The sequence below is a fragment of the Otolemur garnettii genome, unplaced genomic scaffold, assembly GCF_000181295.1.
Source record: "Otolemur garnettii isolate 467f Iridium unplaced genomic scaffold, OtoGar3 scaffold00264, whole genome shotgun sequence".
Classification (NCBI taxonomy): Eukaryota; Metazoa; Chordata; class Mammalia; order Primates; family Galagidae; genus Otolemur; species Otolemur garnettii.
This window is the reverse complement of record NW_003852659.1, coordinates 774,465-776,339: the sequence shown is the minus strand read 5'-3', so window position 1 is coordinate 776,339 and position 1,875 is coordinate 774,465. Positions and strand designations below refer to the sequence as shown.

The window sequence follows — 1,875 nt, the reverse complement described above, 5'->3', positions numbered from 1 at the left end:
AGCCCTGTCCCACCCTTGACCAGCTGTATGACACTGGCTAAGTCACTTAGCTTCTCTGTGACTCAGTCTCCCCACTGTGAAAAGGCACAGTAATAATACCTGCCTGGGACAGCTGTACATACACACACTAATTCAACTAGTATTTTCCAACTACCCATCACAAGGTGCTGGAAATACAGGCTGAACAAGACCGTTGAGGTGCGTTTCAGGCATTTCCCTGAGCTGCATTTCCCAATGCAGCTAAGAGCCACATACACACATGGCAAGTGACAGAGCTTTGCAGAGGTGGACAGGAGACCACACAGAGGACACCAGCAGAGCAGGAGGGAGGCCCTGAGAGATGCAGAAGCTGGAACCAGAGCATGAGATGGGCCCGCCATGTGATCCCGGTGAAGGAGGATCCAGCAGTGGGCACCGCCCAGGCAAAAACCCTGAAGTGGAAGATGGCAGCTCCACTCACAGAGGTAAGCACCCAGAAAGCCACCTCTGACTTTTGTTTTATCTGAGAACTGCCTCTACCTTTTTTTTTTTTTTGGAGACACAGTCTCACTTTGTCACCCTGGGACCCTGGGTAGAGTGCTATGACATCATTATGACATCATAGCTCACAGCAACTTCAAACTCTGGGGACAAGCAATCCTCCTGCCTCAGCTTCCTGAGTAGCTGGAACTATAGGTACCCACCACAATGCCCAGCTTATTTTTCTATTTTTAGTAGAGGCAGGATCTCACTCTTGCTCATGCTGGTCTCAAACTCCTGAACTCAAGGGATCCTCCTTCCTCAGCCTCCCAGAGTGTCAGGATTATAGGCGTGAGCCACAGCACCCGTCCCACCTCCATTTTTTAAATTATGATAGAATACATACAACAAGAAATGCTTTGATGTTTTCATTCCTGGCTGTTTATCTTAGGGAAATGCTAAGAAACAGATACTGATTAGCTGAAAAAGTTACCAACACAATTTCATTTAATCCTTAAAAGACTCCCACAAAGTAAAGGGAATTATTATCCTGTTTCCAGGAAGAGGAAAGCTTGGCTCAGGGAGGAGGTGTCGCCTGCCCAGGTGTGCCAAACTCAGCTCCTCACTGCCCACATGGCCCTGAGCTGAGTCTCTAGAGAGCTGAGCACCCTAGGCACCAGTGATAGGATGAGAGGTGCTCACAGGCAGGACCACCTGGCACTTTGTATGTGATTATTATTCTTTCGATTTTCTTTTACCCATTTAAAATTTAAGACAGATAAACATAAAAATGTTTAAAAAATTTTTTTTTGCTCACTTGGTTCTCCTGCTTCTCAGAGCCTAGCCTTGGGAATAGCAACCCCAGACCTCAGCCCATGAGGCCAGCACTCTCCAACCTACCTTCAATGACCTTCGCTGCAAACTCTCGGATGGACTTAAGGGATGCCAGGTCCAGGTGCCAGGCATCGACCTGGTGATTGAGGGTCTCCCTACGAATATCCTTTGCTGCCGCCTCACACTTCTCCATGTCTCGACAGGCCAGAATGATGTTGCCTCCTGGACGCCCAGGACAAGAAAAGAAATTTTGAATGAATGAATAAATAAATAAATAAATAACCTACTCCCAGGTACCTACACAAGAGAAGTGAAAACTTTCACCCACACCAAAATGTGTACACTGACATCCACTGCAGTATTGTTCATAAGAGCCAGAAGGCAGAAACAACCCATTGTCTGCCCATGGAGAAACGTGTGACAAAATGTGGTCTAGCCCAGTGAATTTCAGCCAGTGTGCCATGACAAGATCGTAGGTATGCCACAAAAACTTTTAAAGATTATTTTCAAAGAAGTTCAAAACACAGTAAGTATATTCTTTTTTGATAATCATTTTTGATCAACACAATTTTTTTTTTTTTT

The 1,875-nt window shown here is 45.7% G+C and overlaps 1 protein-coding gene across 2 annotated transcripts in view; it reads right to left on the bottom strand.

Moving 5' to 3' along the window:
• The window catches only part of RDH13 (retinol dehydrogenase 13), a 15,289-nt gene that overhangs the window by 5,974 nt on the left and 7,440 nt on the right, over positions 1-1,875 (bottom strand). For both annotated transcript variants that reach the window (XM_003802918.3, XM_023508701.1), the window contains exon 3: positions 1,360-1,515. In XM_003802918.3, the coding sequence (XP_003802966.1) occupies positions 1,360-1,515 (156 nt within the window). The remainder of the gene's footprint in view (positions 1-1,359; positions 1,516-1,875) is intronic.